The 19,142-nt window shown below is 37.4% G+C and overlaps 2 protein-coding genes across 2 annotated transcripts; one reads left to right on the forward strand and one right to left on the reverse strand.

The window, feature by feature from the left end:
- Positions 1–12: 12 nt before the first annotated feature.
- On the forward strand, positions 13–9,241 carry TYW5 (tRNA-yW synthesizing protein 5). Its single transcript, XM_026843865.1, has 8 exons — positions 13–72; positions 835–989; positions 3,992–4,061; positions 4,917–4,961; positions 5,483–5,620; positions 6,506–6,593; positions 7,125–7,241; positions 8,860–9,241. The coding sequence occupies exons 2-8, from the start codon at positions 838–840 to the stop codon at positions 9,114–9,116; spliced, it is 867 nt and encodes a 288-aa protein (XP_026699666.1). The 5' UTR covers positions 13–72; positions 835–837; the 3' UTR covers positions 9,117–9,241.
- Positions 9,242–15,770: 6,529 nt separating this feature from the next.
- Positions 15,771–19,014, reverse strand: C1H2orf69 (chromosome 1 C2orf69 homolog). The gene has a single exon (XM_026843880.1). It carries the CDS (start codon positions 18,998–19,000, stop codon positions 18,176–18,178), a length of 825 nt encoding a protein of 274 aa, XP_026699681.1. The 5' UTR covers positions 19,001–19,014; the 3' UTR covers positions 15,771–18,175.
- Positions 19,015–19,142: the final 128 nt, after the last annotated feature.

Raw genomic sequence — 19,142 nt, forward strand, 5'->3', positions numbered from 1 at the left:
GGGCTGGGGCTGGGGCTGGCGGGGCGACAGGGGGAAACAGCATTTTCCGCGGCGCCTCCTCACCTGGCAGAGGTAGCGCGGACAAACCCCAGGTTTAGGTTGTACGTGTTTCCTAAGAGACGCCGTGATCCGTTAAGTTGAATGTGAGTTTGGGAGCAAGGAGCTCCCACAGGCAGATCCCTTCTGAGCTGCTGAAAAGCTCTGACAGCTGATTTCTCTGCGAGTTCATTTTCATTGACGGTGGTGGTTTTGTTGCTTTGTTAGCGCTGCTTCTTTTTTCTCCAAGATCCCAATTCAAAGCAAAAGTGTCTTTCTACTGATTTTTGTGTGCGCTGGATCAAACCTGTTTGTGGTGATCAGCATCAAGAGGCCTTACTATAGGTGGAAAGAGCTGCTTTCATGAGAACGTACAGCAACACCATAGCTCACAGGCTACACTTTAATCTGTATTCTTTTTAGTCTGTTTTCTGCCAAGCTCTGGCTAGAATGACTAAAGCTAGTCCTTAGTCTGGCTAGGTTCCTCAGTGGCCCCAGCACAAAGTGTGTTAAAATTGCCTTTACCTCTCCATATTCTTCTTACCCGACTAGGAAAGAGGATATAGTAAATAGAGAAACAGGCCATTGATTTACTGTATTTTGTTTCAACATTCAGCATTCTGATTCACATTGTTTGTGAACAGATTGTGACTTTGTGTAGTGGGTCCCAGTATTCAACTGACTCGTTTGCATGTACTTAGCTTGAAAAACTAATTCTGATTTTTTTTCCATAGATGCTATGATCATTTCACCATTGGTTTTTCTTTTTTTTTTTTTTTTTTTTTTTTTGGTTCTTAGAGAATGCCAGTAGTGCTGAAAGGAATGGAACTGGGCACTTGCACAACCAAATGGACAATAGATTACTTGAGCCAAGCTGAAGGATCTAAAGAAGTAAAGATTCATGTTTCTGCAGTGCCACAGATGGATTTCCTCAGTAAGAACTTTGTGTATAGGTACTTAATTCCAAGGCCTTTTGTATTTTAAGGGTATGTGCTTGTAACTTTGAGACATACAGTGCATCTGTTTGAAGCTGAGGGTGAGAATATGAAGATACTTCGTGAAAACTTTTAAATTACATATCAAAGTGCTGTCCTTGATTTTCCCCTCCTCTTTTCATTCCACAAATATCTCAGCACCCCAAGTTAATACTACAGGGGTGAAAGGAAGGGCCAAAGAGCACCTTATAAGTAATTGCATAAAGAAATGTTTTAAAGATATTTTAACAGAGCACTCTTGTAGGAAATTCAAGCCTGGCATTTGCTGGCATTGATTAAAAAAATAAACAAAAACCCTCTTGATATTAGGTGATATGCTATTTTGTTCTAATTATATGGTGTGTTTTCACTGTTACTGAATAGTGCTACTTTCTGACTCACCATGTCTCTGAACATCTTTAATGCTGGCATGTGGCAGGCATGCTATTCCACTCTAGAAGGATGTTACTAATTAAAACCAATCTCCTTGCAGAGTGAGTGTGTGCCGTTCTCAAAATGTTCGAACTATTGGATATCACACATTTCACCGTCTCTTTAATCTTTATGTGGGTCTCATAGACCCTTATCTCCTCTGAAGTTCCTCTTGTATAGTTGCCAGAATATTTCTTCAGAGTTCATCTAATCTCAAGTCACTGTGTTCTTCAAGGGTGAATGCCTTTATTTTAGCTGTTATTTGTTTTCCCTAAGTGGGAACAATATGTGTTCAGTCTGTTGAACTTTTAAGAAGGTTGAAGCATACGCTGTAAGTGTAAACAAGCTACAAGTGTCTGTGAGAGGAGCCTGTTGTTCAGAAGAAAAAACACTTTATAATTGTGTTATATTCTGCTCACTGCATAATGAATTTTTAAATATTTGAATTTAGGTTATACTTTGCCTTATCTCCATATTTCCTTTTCCCTCTTCTATTTTATTTCTTATTAGAATATCTGTTACTGTGAGTTCACATACAGTTGATCCAGCATGCTAGTTTTAGCAGGTTTAGTTGTAGCCAGCCATATGGAGGTGCTTTGATGATGCTTCATTATAGCAGGTGTTAGGACTTTCACCCACTTCACCTGAAATTCAGGAAGCTTTGACCCTTTCCCCAGCAAGCCCCCCATTCTAATCTGAAGGGAGAATAAGTAGAACTTACAGAAACACTGAGGACTTAACTTGCTGTTCCATGAGTTTAAACTGATGCACGTGAGCAGTACTGCAGTCCTATTGTAAGTCGCACGCTCCTACCCCTGCCTTTGTGTTGGTTCTGGAACTCATTCAGCCACATTGTGATGTGTTTCAAAAATCTGAATGTTTTTCTGCTGTTTGGGCTTTGCAAGCAGGTTCACTATGAGGTCAGATGAGTGCCAGTGTTAGCATAAGGGAGGAGATGGGGTGATTAGGGTAGACTGCAAGGGCAGAGCTGTAGCAGCACCAGCATTCATCAGTCTAAGCTGTCATGGAGCTGCGCTCTCACTTTCTTCAGTAGCAAATGTAAATGGACATAATAGAACGATTCATCTCAAGTCAGTTGGGTTTTGTTTGTTTTTCCATTGACTTCGGTGGTTGTTGTATTTGACTATTAAAAAAAGCCTAAAATGTTTAGAGAAGTGTTCTAAGTACTATCAGATGCAGGTCACGTTCTGGTAGAAGGGATAACACTATCATGAAAAAATGTGGTTGAGGATAACACTGGGTACTTGGTGGTTCCTCTGATGTTGACGTGGAACATATTCATTATACCGTGACAATGTGAGATGGTGAGTTGAATGAACATAACATTGAATTCCTAAGATAATTTTCATAACAGTGAATACGTCCTATTACTATTTGTTCTTGGCTTGCCATTCAGCTATCAACTGATGCCAAAATACGTAACGCTTATGAAAAACTCCCTTTATATAAATAAAGATGTAACACACTTATTGACTTCAGAGGGACAGGCTTTAATGCCTGATGATTCTTTTTGAATCTTCTGAAATTTGTGTAATAAATTCAAGGAAAACTGTAAAAAACCACTTGAAAATACCAAGATTCCTGTATTCTGCTCAGCTGAGGTGGCACATATTTTAAAAAAGACAACAGGTAACTGAAATAAATTTTATAGATCTACAAAAAAAGATTGGTATCTGTGTTCATGCACAAATTCATAGCAGAAAATGCACAGATATAAACATAATGTATATGACTGCAGTAGTTTTCTTGATGCTGAGCTTTTCTGCAAATTTATAAAAATGCACAATAAACAAGCCTAAAAATGACACACTGTAGAGAAATAGTCTATGCAAGTATTGTCAGGTGTTGGCCACAGTTTGAGTCTAATTTGACCATGAAGAAATTTTTTGCATGGTGACTCAAACTATTCAGACCTCGTAAGCTCAAGAGGGGATCTTAGTGAAGTGTATATAAATAGCTGGTGGAGGGAGTAAAAGTGGAGCTGGATTCTTCTCATCATTCATGGTGACAGGACATGAGGCAACGGACACAAGTTGAAATACAGGAAATTCCGTTAAACTGTTTTAAAAAAACAATCCTTTTACAGTGAGGGTGGTCAAACAATGGAACATGTTGCCCAGATCGGTTATGGAGTCTCCATCCTTGGAGATAGGCAAAACCCAAATGAATGCTCTCCTGGGCAATCTTCTGTAGTTGATCCTGCTCTTGGCAAGGCGGTTGGATTGGAGGATCTCCAGAGGTGCCTTGCAGCCTCAGCAATTACATGATTCTGTTTGGATATACATTGGAACAATTTACTAAAGCAGAGATGTTTGTAAGTGTAAGATTTCTGTCTTGGTGGAACTCTTCAGACATCCACTGCAAACACTGATTAGTCACCATGTTAAATTAAAAAAAAAAAAAAGCGCGACATATTGCATCTTTAGTTATACTAGATATGTTAAGGGAGCTTATGAGTTTAAACCTGGCATTTAGACCATGTGTTGTTACATTGATTCATTGTATAAATTTAAATATTTATATTTCAGAACTCTGCCTTTTGATGTATTTGTACAAAGAGCAGCTGAAGTCAAACACAAGGAATACTTTATTTCTGAGGTAATTTCCTTAGTGTCACAGTTTCTTCTGTCAGTTATCTTGCCAGTATATGGAGAGGAAAACGATGAATTGTAGTTTAAAGTCTTACTCCAGTAAAGCACTTGATCTTAGATTTATCAGTTCTGTGTGGCTTGGAGCCAAGGGGAAAAAATGTCAGGAGAAGTAATTTTTCTCGGAAGTTGTTTCACATGTGTACAGTCTGGTTAACTTCAATCATCCTGTTTCTGTTAACAAAAACTGCTTACATGAGCAAAAATTCCAGCATAAAAATTAGAAATCAAACCTTCCTTTAGAATAGTAACTGTATCATTTACATGTTGTGCAAGAAAATGTCATTAATGTATTTTAGAGTTTGATTACATCTGCTATCAAAATACAAAAACATTTATTGTAAAATAATTAGCAAATGTGTGGCTACCTTTAAGTATCAGTGTTCAAACTAGGGTTTTTTCAGATACCTGTGATTAGGAAGCAAACAGTTTTGAATGCAGACATGCTTTTCACCTTTTGTGCTGTAAGTTTTGAAGCCAGTTGAAATAGCTTCCTGCATCGGTGTTCTGAATTATAATCTGCATTTGTTTTGAATCCATTCAGTGACAGCAATGCTGAAGCAGACAAGTCTCCCCCCACTTTACTTTTCTGTCAGTTAACATATTTTTGGCATTTCTGGAGGTGAACAGCAGGGAGCAGCAGAGTAAAGGCAGTATAATGAAGTAGCTGAATTTGTAAATGCCATTTATTTGTAGCATATTTCAATGAGCCATGCATTAGATTAATGAGAAAATACAGGCTCTTTGTTTAATTGTGCTTGTAATTCTTATTAAAAAAAAAATTATCTTTTTGTGTTCTCTTCAGGATGAAAAGTACTATTTGCGATCAGTGGGTGAAGATGCTAGGAAGGTGAGTTATTTGAGATTACAATTCTAATATTGTAAAGTCACAGTTTAGGAGTATTGTTAAAAGCCTGTTGTCATCCTCTGGCTGCGTAGTACAGGCATACATCTTGTTTATGGTCACTTGGCCTGTGAATCTGACTGGATTTAGGTCAGAATATTTAAGTGTCTAAAATAGTTGCTGTTATACAAGACCTTAGCTGATCACCAAAGAGTACATTCCTTACCTCCTATTCTTTAGCTTTTGTTGTAAACTAATATCAAAGGATTTTGGATGATCTCTTGCTGCTTTAGTGTGATTTCTAGCAGCCATGGTTCAATGAAACTCTCTGGGTATTCATATTAATGTCATTGACCGAGTCGATGCTGAAAGGGTGACCACTAAAAATGCATCGTGATTTTCAGCTTTTCACCAATGCTGAAGTCCTAGCCCCATGTTTCATATGATGGGAAATGATAGTGAAGAAGTGCTCCCTTATTTTAATGTGCGTAAATGGTTCTCTAAGAGTTATATGCTTTTTGCTTCAGGATATTGCAGATATCAGAAAGCAGTTTCCTAGTTTGGCAGAAGATGTCCAGATTCCAGAGTATTTTGAGAAGGACCAGTTTTTCTCCAGCGTCTTCCGCATCAGCTCAGCTGGATTACAGTTATGGACACATTATGATGTAGGTAATACATTTTGCATGACAGAGTTGAGATAATAAGGTGCAAATCTCTGACAAAGATCAGTTAATGGCAAACTTCATATATTTTGAAAGAGTGAAATGAATCACATTCAGTGGTACACTGAATTTTAAATAGATGTATTGTGTGGGCATAGTATCTTACTGGTTTTATGTCTAATTCCATACTTGTAAAATTAAATGATGAATTTTGATTTTGTGCCCCCCCCCTTTTTTTTTTCAGTTTTGAATTTCAGCTAAAAATCTGAAACACAGTAACTTTCAATATTTTCATCTTCAAGATTATCTTCATTTTGTTATTCTAATGGCCAGATTGTTGGTTATTGTATAATAATTGTGGTGATCTGTTGCTACAGTGTGGTGGATTCCAAATAAGATTGCCTTCTATCATTGTGCAGTGTAGTTCTGAATATGTTTATTTATAAGAAAAATATTTTTTTGCATTATAATTAGGAAAAAGAATCCTTTATCAATAGAAAGTTGGCAAAATGAGGTAGGGGTAACACTGAAAAAGGAATCCCAAATATGTATTATATTTTGCTAGTTTTTATGTCTAACTTATGGTATGTCTTTGTGTTTTACGATGGAAGAACTTGATTCCTATTTAAGGAAAAACACAAAGTTGTTGGAAAGCAATATTGTGTTTCCAGATACACTATTTGTCAAGAATGTGCAGCTAAGGGGTAAAGTAACTCACATTCTTGAGTTTTTTAGGTTAACTATATGTGGAAGGTCTTTTAGCTAATCCTTAACATGTGAAGGTTTTAATAATTCCCTCTTTTAAGCTGATGATATTTTAGATTAGTTGCGGGCTATGTATTCATTCTTAACTCTTGGCTGACATCTCTCTTACTATGCTTATTCCAGGTAATGGATAACTTCTTAATCCAAGTAACAGGGAAAAAACGAGTGGTTTTGTATAGTCCTCGAGATGCACCGTATTTGTATTTATCAGGTATGCATGTCGTATGTATCGAGTTAAGAGTCTGATTATCGTAGTTGCCTTTCCTGCTCACAAGTGTTGCAATGCAGAAGAAAATCACTAACAGATGGCTTGATGTAAAAGAAGTCATTTGGTCCCTTAACCCTGACCCTGTTTGCTTTAGTCAAAGATAATCATTTTAGTGGAGCAGGTTAGGAAATTGCTTGCAAAGGAGCAAAGCAGCTTTGCCTGGTTCTGTTTTCAGTGCTTAACTAGAGGAGTACAGTGTTCTGTCTAGATTCAAAATAGTGTTTTATATGTCAGGGAAAGTATCTTTTACTGTTAATAAGATTGCAGTTACAGGAGAAATACAGACAACAGGAGAAAATGTCTCTTCAGTAAATGAGGAGTACCTTCAGGTTTCCCTGGTTTTTAGAATAGTTACAGAACAATAAACCAGTATTAACTTTGATTCAGGAACTGCCGTTTCCAGTAATGTGATAATGCTTTGTTACTGTTGGAAGAGTAGGAACCTTTATTCATTACTTCTGAATACTTTCCTAGGTACTAAGTCAGAGGTGCTGGATGTGGATAACCCAGACTTAGAGAAATATCCTCTTTTTCTGAAAGCCAAGCGCTATCAGTGTTTTCTGGAAGCAGGAGATGTATTATTTATTCCAGGTTAGTAACAAATAGTTCCTGACCATGTTGTGTTTTTAAACAGACATTGGCAAACCTTGTCTACTTCTTCCAACTGTACTAATTAGTTTAATAAAAGGTATTACATCTACTTACAAATCTTACCTTCTCTCAGGATTGCACTGTATGCTTCTGAATTTGTGTCTTAATAGGTTAGCACTATAAAATCAATTTATGAAATCTGAAATTACTTTCAGTGACCTGAGTTTTCTAGTGATGGAATTTGAGCGAAGTACCAAGTCTGTTCTTCTGTAGCTCTGTCACTTAAGAACTGTGAGGTACGTGATTTGATGTGAATTACAGATGGTAGAGTTACTGGACCATCTAGAAATGTATAATCACCTTTGGGGAATGGAAAGACAAATCCTAATCATTTTTCTGCACAAGCAGAAAATATAAAGCAGCTTCTTGGGCTGAGATGACAAAATTCCGGTGATCAGGGAAAAGCATTTGAATTACTCCCGTTGAGCTACTCCTACTTGTTACTAATTTTTTATTTTAACTCGTCATGAGCTTATGGCAGATACTTATTCTCTTGCTTTTCATGTTATCTGGGCAATATAAACAAGAAGGCAGTAGGTTTTTAGGAAGCTTTAAAATAGATTTTTAGCCTTGGACTTGTTATCTAATTTTGAACTTAAAATTTTTGTTTCTTTCTAAAGAGAAATAAGGAGACCTGCTAATGTCAGCGTACATAATTTCCATTTTGTTCTATGTAGTACAAATACTAGTTTGTCTTTGCCAGTAGATGTGCTGGTTCCAACTTCAGACACTCAGCACTCTTAAGAGTGATTGGGGAGTATAGGGATTTTTGAGTCCAGAGAACGATGCTAGCTTTGTCAGCATTCTGTAATGCATATCAATGAAAAAAAAAGGAGATGTTTTTGAGAAATGTGTGTGGTCATTATGGAGAAAGTAGAAGCAGCTCCTCTTCCTAACCTGAAAAACTTCTTGTTCATTTCTCAGAATAAGTTTTTCTGTGTCTTCAGCACATACATACATCTAAGCTGCAATAAGCATAGCATTCAGTCTTTTTGCTTAAAATTTAAGTAGGGTAAATATATTAAACTTACTTTAAAAATGTACTAGCTAAGGAAAAAATGTCTTTGCTTCCTTACCACAGCCATGATGATTCAATTGAAAAGCCTTATGACTCCACTGTGAAAAGATTAACAACTTGCATGGGTGACCTAGTTGATGCTGGTGGTTTAAAATATTGCTCGGACAATCTGTGCAAGGTTAGGGACTAAATCTGTGGGAACAGGTATCTCCATTCAGAGCAGAGATGAGTGAGGTGACCAGGGAAGTTGTCTTATATTCATCCTACATATTTACTTACATTTGAGTATTTCTTTATACTTCAGCAATTGTTACTTTTGTGTGAAGTTATGGATCAACATAAACGTCTTTAAAGAACTTCTTAAATTTGGTACAATGTGATGTATATTAATTTATAAATGAATATTTATAAATAGATTAAAAATACAGTTGTTGAGGCTCTTCCTCAACTAGATTTAGTTTGGGCAATTCTGACACTTGTTATGAGTCATATGGAAGTTTCAGATAGTAATTTTCATTTTAGACATTCCTCTTTCTACAGCTTTGTGGTTCCACAATGTAATTTCTGAGGAATTTGGAGTGGCACTGAATGTCTTTTGGAAGCACCTTCCTGCTGAGTACTATGATAAGAGTGACACTTACGGAAATAAAGATCCCACAGCAGCCTCTAGAGCTATACAGATCTTGGACAGGGCCTTGAAAACACTTGAAGAACTACCTGAGGAATATAGGGATTTTTATGCTCGGAGAATGGTGTTACGCATCAAAGAAAAAGCCTATAGGGATGATTATAGATAAAATAACACACTGTTAATTCAGCAAGCTCCTGTGAAAGTAGAAAATTGTATGTTAATATGGAAACTGTCCATGTGTACATACATACACTTTCTGTAACACAAATAAAAACTGTGTTGATAAACATTCATCTGTAACAAAAGTTTACTTTGTAGATATTTTTTCTTGTTTTTTCTTTATATGCAGTGAGTGCACAGTCTGCCTGATGTGGAGATTGTCTCTCTTCTACAACAAGGCATACATTTGCCAGTGCCTGCGTTTAGAACTCTTTTGTTCTAAAATTTTTCTGAACAAAAGTTTTGGTACCTGGGCTGAGCTGACAGCATGCATGCTTAGATGTAACTGCACATTTTCCTGAATGCTACCTCGTTTATTAATTAAAGTTTAGGAAAGCCATAGTGATTTCTGAAGACGTCCAAGAAAGCCATTGGTGTGGTTTTAACAGTTACGGTTTCTTTTTGAGGAATAGCCTGGTAGTAAGTGTGGGGAGTTTCTGCTCCCCCTTGTGGTGAAATGGAGATTGGGCATGGGAAAAAAGCAAAAGCTTAACCTTAGAATAGTGCGGCAGCATGACAGCAAGGTAAATGGTTTACCCCTTTCCCAGATGAATAAGGTTTTGTGCAGGAAACCTCGTTTGCCACTGCCTTGGTGCAGTTGAGCAGCATTGCTGTTTCTGCAGCTGTGAAAGATTTGCAGTTAATGTGTCCACAAATCCATTCAGCTATAGTCCTAGAATCTGAAAAGAAGTTCACAGTTCTGGAGTAGATGTAGAATCTATTGAGAGCAGTGTTTGAGTATATGAAAGGGGGTAGCATCGTACCTTTTGGGATGGAGCCTGTTGTACAAGCACTGTAGATGGTTACTTTCCAGCCAATTGTGGTGCTTACAGAGGCCTTGTGAAATAAAGGTGGGCATCTTACTGAGAAAATAGGTTGTCATTGTCCCTTTGACATTCCTCTGATGTTATTACTTGTGCTGTTTGAGGAACGCACCATTTATCTGACTTAGGTCAGTCTGTTACTTCTAGCAGTGTTTTTTGAGAACTGTAACTTGTCAAAAGCTCTTAGACTACATAGATATGTAGTGTTAATAAAGTGCTGGAAAAAACTTTCTCCAGAAGAGCAGGAGATTGCAACACTGTGCAGATCATTCTTCTAAACCTGTTCTTCTTGGCAGTTCAATACAGTGAAAAAAGTCTGCTACCATGTGAATGGGCACCCGGCCATCTTAATGAATAGGCATGAATGGAACCAGCCAAGCGCTTCTGATGGGCATCATTGTACGTTCTGAGGGTAGAATTTAAATTTGGGATCACAAATAGGTCTCCCAAAAACTTCGTTTGAAAATGAACAAGGATTGCTTGTGCATACCGCTGAGACAGAATCTCTGTGTCTGTTAGGCTGGGGAAGCCTTTTGGCTTTGTTGGACTGATAATGTCGAGGGCCCCATTTGAATTGAAGAGGTGTACAGAGCATATTCTTTGTGTTAGGACTAAATGGAGAGGCTCAGAGAGCCTGCAGGGCTAGACAAAGCTGTTTTCCAGCACTGTGCCTGCACAGCTCTCACTTTTAACTAACCACCAGCAGTTTCTCAATATGCTAGTTCAGAGAAGTACTGTGCTGATCCCTCATTCTGCCATTTCTTGATTCTCCATTCCCAAAAGAGAGGTGCTAGCTTGGTGTTCTCAGGCCCCCTCAACACTCAAGTATAAATAAGGAAAGCTTCATGGAGCAGCAATCGGTGTATGAGCGATCTGCTTCTGTCTCAGCTTGTGAGAAGAGCCTGCAGTGCTCCGGAGGGAGGGTGGGAGCCATTTGGGGCTCTTGGGGAGAGGAGAAAGTAAAAGGAGTAAAATCCTCTGGGTCAAATGCATTCACACTGCTGTGCCATCTAATGGTGAAATTAAGATTTTCAATAATACTTGTTTCCTAGTACATAGGTAAAAAACATGACTAAGATCTGTCAAGCCAAAAGTATTCAGAACACCATTTTGAGTATTTTTCAGTCTCCCTCTTTATTTTGTAAGGGAGGCAATTAAACTGTTCATCTAAACACCTTAGGCCAAATGAAACCCTTGCATCCCTCAGTTGCAGTTATTAGCACTGAGGCAGCCCAGCAGGAAAGCTACAGTAAGTCACTTGTTTAGGCTAGTGTGAAGTTTGGATTGGAAAGTGTGTATCTGGCTGGGAAAAGAGGGTCATGCTGAATTAAATGAGAGTCAAGTGCTATAGCAAGCACAGCTATTTCTTCTTCACACTACCAACTTTAAAATGAAGCCTATCTTTTTATACGTCAGCAAATGAGGTTATCTCACCCTGATCAGCTGGTGGATAACCCAGCCCTGCTCCTGCTTCTCTTCCAGCATTCTTTGAAAAATCTCAGCAGAGATAGTGGGGTGTTTCTTTCCCTTCCCATGACGCCTTTGGTTTTCACTTCTCTGACTGTCAGTAAACCCCAGCACATGTGATGTAAGTGCATACTCAGGAAGGATCAATAAAAACTATTCTTTGTAGACCAGCACAGTAATTGTTCTGTCAGTGCCACCCTTTTTTCATTTCGAACCAGTTTCTTCAATTTCTTATTTAGTAACTTCTAGAAATCATTTGTTCTGAAATGTTATAGAAGAAACCAAGCAGTTTAAAGATGTATTTTCTTAATTTGAGCATGATGTAACTAGTGATAAAAATCTTGAAGGTACTTTGTTTGAAAAAAAAAAAAAATTACTTGGTGCTTTCTAACCACTGTGCTACATGGTGTGAAACTGGCAATAAAGTGATGAACGCATGCATTAAAGAAATAACTTCCAGCTAACATACTGAGAGAATACATGTAGCCACACTTAAAAAAACCACTGCTGAAATAACACAATGAATTAGAGTCACTGACATTTTGTGAAAGTTTGTCCTTTAGAGACCTAAAGCAAAATGGGATCATGCCACAACAAAACAGATGAAGTTGTGGTAACAGGTATTAGAAAAATAAACACTGACCATCCTAAGCATTCAAACCAGCCACTTCAAACAGTGTATGCAACAGAGGAGTTAGGTGATGCAGACTGCCCAGGACTGAAAGATGAATTATGATACTTAAATACAGACAGTATCTGAAATCACCAGTTTAAACATGGCCTACCCCAAACTTTGAATTACTCTCAAAATTTGGTGACTGAGGCTTTTAAAATGTAAGTTCATTGCAAATCAGCACCTGGAAAGAATTATTTATTCTTCATCGTATGAAATATAAAGGATGACTAATTTCAGAAGATGCATGTTTTATCTTTCTTAATGTGGTTGCTGTAGAAAGAATCAATTTTAAAAATTGATGTCAAAATATTCTCTTTAAACATGTCATTAAATATCTGCCTGTCACGTATGTGCTGAAGATTTGATGTATCTTACTTAAGAACATGTTTCTCTCTAGGAGCTACACAGGATCTAGGTTCTTAATATGAGTGACCTGTTAAATGCGTAATGTGAAAGGGTTTGTCTTGATCGTGAAGGATCAGAAATATATTTGCAATCCTTTTCAAATATGCAGTATTAAACTGTTTGCCTCATACACACTGTTGGTCTCACAACACGACTACTAACTTGACTAATGTCAGGATGATTTTTCCACAGTAGAGGTTATATTACATGTGGTGTGATCCCAGTATGCATTATTTCACAGTTTCAAAAATAAATCCTGTACTTGTTTCTTTCTCCTCTAGCCAAAATGTATCTTCCTAAACCTGAGACATTTAGATGTTTCCATGCAGACAATTCAGGTGTTGAAGATACATATTCTGAAACAGTAACTTTTACAAGGGATTCTCTATATAAGTTAGCATCACTCAATAACCAAAGATTCTGGTGTTACTAGGATAGATGAAATTCAGGGGGGTTTAGGGACAGTTATCAAAGTCTGTGATAAAGTACCATGTTAAAATCTCCTATTTTGGTTTGGGTCCGACGCTAGCAGTGGGGATAGACTCTGAGCTCTGTATGTAGTAATTCCCGAGAGCAAGGATCTCTTTTAAGTGGCAATTCCTGAGAGCAACAAGAGCAGATTAATTCCTTTCCAATTGTTCAGATCTGTTCCTAGTCAACATTTTTAAGAGCAGATTGAAAACATTAAAAGAACTGCTCAACCATGTAAAACGCGCAGCTCCATGCGCGATGCTCTGTTCGTACAAAAATGCTCAGAAGCTATCGCTTGCAATAATAAAACAGATCACAGTAACGGACAGTTTTCACTGTGAAAACATTTATACTTTAGCTGTCAAGCAGTATATGAATTGCTTAAAACTTTCATCACACAAAATCAATGTATTTCTCATGACGGGGCATGGGAAAGAAGAGCTATGCAGAAAGCCTGTAAGGGATGCAATAGCTTTATCTAACACCCAGGCTTATATGGTGTGGGAAATGTGAAGAGCCTTGTTTTGCACTTCAGCACTGGTACGTCCCCTGTTTTCTGTGTCTTGCAGCAGTGCTTTCTTTAGAAACAACTCAGCTCTGAAGTGCCAAGTTTAACAAAGGAAACTAACAATCGTGACTGAAAGTGCTCTCTGAAAGCTTACTAAAAGAAGGAAAATTTATTCTGAACCTTGAAGTAATGGCATTCTGCTCCTTTTCAAGTACATGAGATGTTTCTATACATGAAGAAAAAACAGGTAAGAATTCATTTTCCCCTTTTGTTCTGCCAGATGCTTTTCTGGTCATTTGCTTAAGTGGAATTTTGGGTCACTTGGGAACATGTAATGAAGCCCTAATGACAGGAAATGAGGACAAAGCCATCACTACTTCATAACCTGCACTACACTACACACAAAATGACTGCCTGAATCAGTTTTCCATGGCTTCCACAGTGATGTGGAACAGCTAATCCTGTGCAAGAGGTTTTTGTCAGTGGGAGGAGTGAATTATGCTGTTAATACTGATGGAATTAATTTAGTCAGGAACAGTGTGTCTGGCACTGGGAGAAGCAGTGTCCGTCTGCCACACAGGTGTTACATGATCTTGCATTACTGGCTTAATGACTTCATGTTATTATATTTGAATTAAAAACAGTCACCTTGTATCAGAACAGACTTAAGAGATCAGTAAGACCAACACAAAGCCAGTCAGGGTCTCCATCTGCAATATTTAAATGTATCTAAATTTTCATCAGGTTATGAGCATCAGAAGTAGATTTTTTTTATTCTTTAATCTACCATCCTTACAAAAATTAAATGAGATTCCAATATAAGATTAAAAAGATTGTGAAGAAGTAACTCCAAAGGTGATTTGAAAAGGCTCTCTGTTGTTGATTGCAGTCTGAGACATCTGCCTTTGCTTTTGTACTGCACAGAGACACTGGACACACAGTTCAGGTTGTGGATTCCACTAGGCAGTGATGTACCAAAAAATGTGGCTCACAGCAGAGCACACACATTCCAAAATTTTTACTGTTCTTTAAATTCTCTCTTATTTTAACTGATAAGACCCCATGTAATTTTAAATAAGCATTCAAGGTAAATGGATGAGTATACTTTACCCTCAGTGCTTCAACTTTCAGTCTGTACGAGACCACCAATATTGTTCATCTGCAGAGAAGTTATTGTTAGCTTAGGAAAGACAGCCTTGTAAGCACTGTAAGAGGGAAAAAAACACAGGTGATGTTTTCTTTCTGCAAACAGCTCAAAAAGAACCTGCTGGGAAAACCTGAGCGCATGATCATGCACAAATCACTTTTATCTATGAATACACATATCTATGAATCCAGTTGTAACATCTGAACTCCTGAACTGACTTAGCAGTCTTACTCAAAATAATTTCTATGACTATTTAAATACAGAGCACTCCTGTCAGTTATCTCTATCAGCAATAATGTTAATCAAGACAGAACAGCTCACCATAAAGTCCTTGTGCTAACATAGGGAGGAAGTAGGATGTTATCAATGGGAGGACAGAAAAGATTGCTCCTTTCAGCAATATGTTAAAACCTGGACCCTTAATCATCTTTCAGAATTAGGGGCCAATACTGATTAATGCAGCAGCATTTACAGAGATGTGATTAAATTAGTCCCTGATAGGAAGCAGGTTACCAATGTTTCTAGTATTCAAAATGCACACAAAATCATTTAAGTCATACAGAACCTGGACAATTTCACAGAACTGAGCCTTCTTTTAAAGGGATTTAACAGGCAGAGATTAAAACATTTCAGCATTTCTTAAAATCTGAAGAATGTCTTGTCTTTTATACAAGACACAAGCATGTAACATAAAGAGTATCAGCTATTACATATTAGGTTGTACTGTGTAATGTTGCTCACTCCATTCAAAAATGGAACTGTCCTGAACTAAACCACTATAAGCATGAGAATCACTTAACTTTAGGAATTTGCATCTAAGCTTATTAAAAACTGCCTTTACAGTTAACACTGAAAACCAGGCATATACAGCTATGACCCATTTCATCCTAACAGAGAAATGTTCACACCCTTGGTTACTTCATGCCAGCTTTCCTATGTGTGCGAGATGCTAGTAAGCTGTTTTACAATTGTAGTTGCTGACTACACAAACACAAAGACTCCTTCAAGAAAAGCTATCAAATCTTTTTTAAACCTGATAAAGCTTAATCCACAAAACTTAACTGCACATTCCTTGTTTAATGGTTTTACACTGACACCAAAGAGGTTTCACCCATTAGAAATAGTTTATTTTCTACATTGTTTGCAAAATTTATTTTTAGCATGCACTGTAGTGAATGACAGAGGCACATTCCAACAGAGTACTACAACTGTTTAGAGAATGAAAAACAACCAGTCAGTTTTCCCTCCCACAACATGAGGTCTCACAACAAGATTAGCTTTACAACAAAGTGCTTATTCTTCAAATTAATAAAGCAACACTCAAGCCTATTTTATTTAACAGTTATTGTAAGCAGCCTCCATCAAACAGGTTAATATTTTCGTAGGACAGCCATCCAGAAACTTCTGAAGACAATGTCAATATTTTAATAAGCTGTTTCCAAAAGCTTGCAACAACCTACTCCTGCTGTTTTGGCTGGCATAGAATTGTTTAGAAATTGGTCTGTGATCTGCACTGTTATTGGATAGAGCAAGTTTTAGCATTCACAAGTTAGCCTGGTTAAGTCTGAGACTGAGAAAGTAAGATCAGTGGTGTGGTTCGGGTTTTTTGTTTATTTGTTTAAATTTTATCTTCTAAGTCGATAGTTAAAGATGTTTCAAGCAATTTGTAGGCTTTCTATTAAAATCACTTTGCTACGTGACCCACATTTCCTTTACAGAAAAAAGTCGTGGCATATCATGCAAGTGTTATCGAAAGGACAAAAAAGGGAAATAGCCTTCCTTGGAACATATAAACATGTTATAAATCCATTAAGAAGGTAATTGATAAATAGGGTTGAATAAAGTCTTCAAGAAAATGCTTTCCAAAAAAGTAGATGGAACTAGAATTCAGATTTTTTATAAAATGTTAGAGTTGGTTTGTGTGTTGTACTTTTCCTCCATCGACTAAAATAGATTATTTCCCTCTTTGGTCAATCCTTTCTACTACCCTTAATATTTTGAGTATTCAGAAAATTTTCTGAAGAGTTCAAAACACTTTTCTCATTCTTCAGCGATCACTAACACGTGCGCCAGCTCTGCAAGAGTTGTGAAAATGCTGTCTCCAGTGAACCTTTTAAGTTTTAATGATGCCAGCAGAAGATGACCCCGGACTTTCCTTCCAGAGTGTAAGAGTCATGGAAAGCAAGCAGGGGAAAGATGTTGCTAAGCCATCAAAATACAAATAAAATGCCTTTTTTCATAGCTGAGCCACATCTGTTTGTGTAATCTTAACAGTATTTTTGCCAACTTCCTTTTGTATTTCAATCCTTCCAGGAAATCCAAACCCATTTTAAGCTACTGGTTCACTGTTAATCGCTGCAGTTGTCTTTAAGAATGATACCAAGATTCATTTGTAGATAAATGGAAAGTTACTTACAACAGTAGAAAAGTTCCACTAATACCCTCATTTTCTGTCTTTCGGTAACTCTGACGAACGTTCAGGTTTGGGGCCTGAACTAGACTACATCTTTTGTATCATCTGATTTGCCCAGATTTGTATTTAATAGGGCAGGGGTTCAGTATGAAAAATTAGGCTCTGAAAATAGATTTTTGGTTGGCTGTAGAAGCAACTACTGTGATACATTTAAAGACGATAATAGTTTTAAAAACTGAAGCATTTTGACCTCACCAGTCCAAGGCAGGGATAAAGACATCTCTTGACTTGAAAATACAGATATTGCTGCTGGTCCTTATAGAAGTTAATCAAAGCAATAGCAAGCTATGCTGAAACAGCAATAAGCTACACCATCCTCATTATTCTTGGTCACTTAACATAGCTACGACAAAATTTTCAAGCCCCCAGGTGAAATGGCTATTCACTAGCAGATACTACACCCTGAACTAATGAAACTTTATAGCAACAGAAAAGTCAAGGTGCACATAGGAGGAAAAATAGATTGGCACTAATATTCCAAAGGTAAATATTTGTGACTTTGTTTCAATTAGTAGAAATGTTACACAACTGGAAGATTAAATTAACTAACTAAACCAGTTTTCACCAAAATACATAACTAAGATTGTTCTAACAATCATCATTTTCCTTAAGTAAAAAAAAAATCCTTATGTCTGTTACGGACAAAGATCAAAGCATTTAGCCCTGGAAGCTACTGAACTGAAGTATCCAGGCATTTGAAAGTCTTGAGTACTTTTAAACACCCATTAAAGGCAGTATATGACATTAGACATTTTGTCAACAGTTTGAGAATAAATGTCCACATTTAACAAAAAACATGAATAGGATCGTTCTTCACAACAATTTTTTCCAGGAATCAAATGACAACACCTGTTGTAGGTATGCAGTCCCAATCCTCCTTTTTAAGCTACTGAAATTTATATATAGTATCTATTAGCAATGAAGGACTGATTTAGTATTCTCTTCAGAAAGCATCTGCTCAAAGTTGTAAATTTAGATGACATTTACAGTGTTAAAAGCGCTTTTACAATTAATATACTTGAGATACATACAGTCTCAAAATACTTCATGAACTCTGAAATGGTTATCTAAGGAGGGAACGTCATCAGCAAAATGCAGCTGATCATTTATTTCCACACCAAATTCTTCAAGTATCTGTACAAATTTCTCATGCTCTCTCCCAATCCATGACCTCATTGTGTCAAACACTTGGTATGGTGTAACATGAGCATGAACTTCAATTCCTGTTTCTGCAAGTTCTTTCAGCACTTCAGGGTAAGTAACCCAAGTATTGCTTCCTCCCGAGTGACCACCATCCAACCAGTAAATTGCTTTGATGTTTTTTAAGAAGGCATCTGTATTCTTGTCTTTTTTGGCCTCCTTCAGCTCATAAAGCAGCTGGTTCAAAACCACACAACCTTTACTGAAGCCAATCAAAGTAAATGACACTGCACCTACAGCAGATGGTATAATGAAGTTCATAGCAGAATTATTAGAGCATTCACAATCTCTCTCTTTTTCTGTGGATGAGCAGCCATTTGTCGTAGGAACAGGCTGCGGCTGTGATTTACCAGCAGCTATTTTTGCATCCTTGCTGACACCGTGCACACTTTTCTGGGACAGCAGAATATTCTGAGAGAGTCTGAATGCATTAACTAGCAATGCATAGAGATGCTTGAAAGCTCCAAAGTCAGTGCTGTGCTCTGGTGCTCCAAACATGTTGCTTGCCACGAAGTTGTCATAACAACTGAATTTGTGCAGGTGCATTCGAGAACACTTTACAACCCAAATAAAGCTATTGGGGAACCGGCGAGCAAGTATGGTAGCAACATTTTCAAAACTCCAGTGCTCCCACTGAAAGTTTTCTGGGTGGCAAGACATGATGTCATGATAATTCTGAAAAATTAAGAAGAATAGAAAAGATGCGTTACTACATTGTGAAAAGTCTTCTGCTCTGTCTAGCAAACTTATATTCATTAGAAAGGACTGTAACAGAGAAACATGCATTAAAGAGGTACGCACT

This window comes from Athene cunicularia, assembly GCF_003259725.1.
Source record: "Athene cunicularia isolate RWA chromosome 1 unlocalized genomic scaffold, athCun1 chr1_part1, whole genome shotgun sequence".
NCBI classification, from domain to species: domain Eukaryota; kingdom Metazoa; phylum Chordata; class Aves; order Strigiformes; family Strigidae; genus Athene; species Athene cunicularia.

Coding starts and splice junctions, on each gene's coding strand:
- C1H2orf69 (XM_026843880.1), bottom strand. CDS start 19,000: ATGTCTTGCCACCCAGAAAACTTTCAGTGGGAGCACTGGAGTTTTGAA.
- TYW5 (XM_026843865.1), top strand. CDS start 838: ATGCCAGTAGTGCTGAAAGGAATGGAACTGGGCACTTGCACAACCAAA. Junction 4,962..5,482: donor TGGGTGAAGATGCTAGGAAG/GTGAGTTATTTG, acceptor TTTTTGCTTCAG/GATATTGCAGATATCAGAAA. Junction 5,621..6,505: donor AGTTATGGACACATTATGAT/GTAGGTAATACA, acceptor TGCTTATTCCAG/GTAATGGATAACTTCTTAAT.